At 55.4% G+C, this 1,204-nt stretch overlaps 1 protein-coding gene across 1 annotated transcript; it reads right to left on the bottom strand.

Annotated features, from left to right (window-relative positions):
• Positions 1-322: 322 nt before the first annotated feature.
• Positions 323-1,200, bottom strand: LOC104163267 (frizzled-1; the record flags this gene model as incomplete). Its single annotated transcript, XM_009702206.1, has 1 exon — positions 323-1,200. A coding segment is annotated over one exon (759 nt), but the record flags the coding sequence as incomplete, so codon positions are not given.
• Positions 1,201-1,204: the final 4 nt, after the last annotated feature.

Below are 1,204 nucleotides of genomic sequence, written 5' to 3'. Positions count from 1 at the left end.
CGGCAGTTTTTCCCATCCTGCCCTACGAAATAAAAATCCAACGCCTTTTTTTTTTTTTTTAAATAAAAAAAAGGGGGGGAGGTGAAGAAGCAAAATCCGGAAATGGATTAAAAGTGTCCTAAATAATTAAAAAAAGTGAGATTTTTGTAATTTAAATACAAATATACTTACAAAATCTTACAGAGGCTATTTACATCCCTCTCCCCCAACCTGACAGTCCGTTCAGTTCCTACAGGAGACAGCCCGAGAGGAGCCGGGTGGGCAGAGCCAGGCGGTCCCAGGCGTGGGGGTACCCACCTGGCTCGTCCTCTACTCTCCGCCACCTATGGAAGTGACTCACGGTCCCCAAAGTTTGCCCAGGCTGGATAAGGAGCTGCTTCCCAAGGCAGAGCCTGGGTCCTCCTGCCGCCCGCCATCCCCTTGGCCCAGCAGGCAGGGGTCTCAGACGGTTGTCTCGCCCTGCTTGCTGTTGGTGAGCCGGGTGTAAAACTTCCTCCAGGAGTTCAGGGTTTTCCCAGACCAGATCCAGAAGCCTGAGGTGATGCCCACGATTAAGGTCATGAGATACTTGATCATGAAGACGGTGAAGTCGGGGCTCATGGGTGGGTGGTGGCTGCTGTGGTTGTTGGGGCAGGGGATGGCATAGCTCTTACAGCTCTGCGTGACCCAGCTCCTCTCCCACTGTTCCCTAAAAGCTTGCTCGTAAAAATAGCAGGCAATGACGATGGTGGCCGGCACCGTGTAGAGGACGCTGAAGATGCCTATCCTCACCATAAGCTTCTCCAGCTTTTCTGTCTTGGTGCCATCGTGTTTCATGATGGTCCGGATCCTGAAGAGGGACACGAAGCCAGCCAGCAGGAAGGAGGTGCCGATGAACAGGTAGACGAACAAGGGGGCCAGCACGAAGCCCCGCAGGGCGTCCACATTGTTGATGCCCACAAAGCAGACGCCGCTGAGGACATCCCCGTCCACCTGCCCTAGGGCCAGGATGGTGATGGTCTTGATGGCCGGCACGGCCCAGGCGGCCAGGTGGAAGTACTGGGAGTTTGCCTCAATGGCCTCGTGGCCCCATTTCATGCCGGCAGCCAGGAACCAGGTGAGGGAGAGGATGACCCACCAGATGGAGCTGGCCATGCCGAAGAAGTAGAGCATCATGAAGAGGATGGTGCAGCCCTCCCGCTTCGTGCCCTGCGCCACAGTGCGG

The sequence above is a fragment of the Cariama cristata genome, unplaced genomic scaffold (genome assembly GCF_000690535.1).
Source record: "Cariama cristata isolate BGI_N322 unplaced genomic scaffold, ASM69053v1 scaffold32436, whole genome shotgun sequence".
Classification (NCBI taxonomy): Eukaryota; Metazoa; Chordata; class Aves; order Cariamiformes; family Cariamidae; genus Cariama; species Cariama cristata.
Note: the sequence above shows the minus strand (reverse complement) of the source record. Positions and strands in the feature narration are given on the sequence as shown.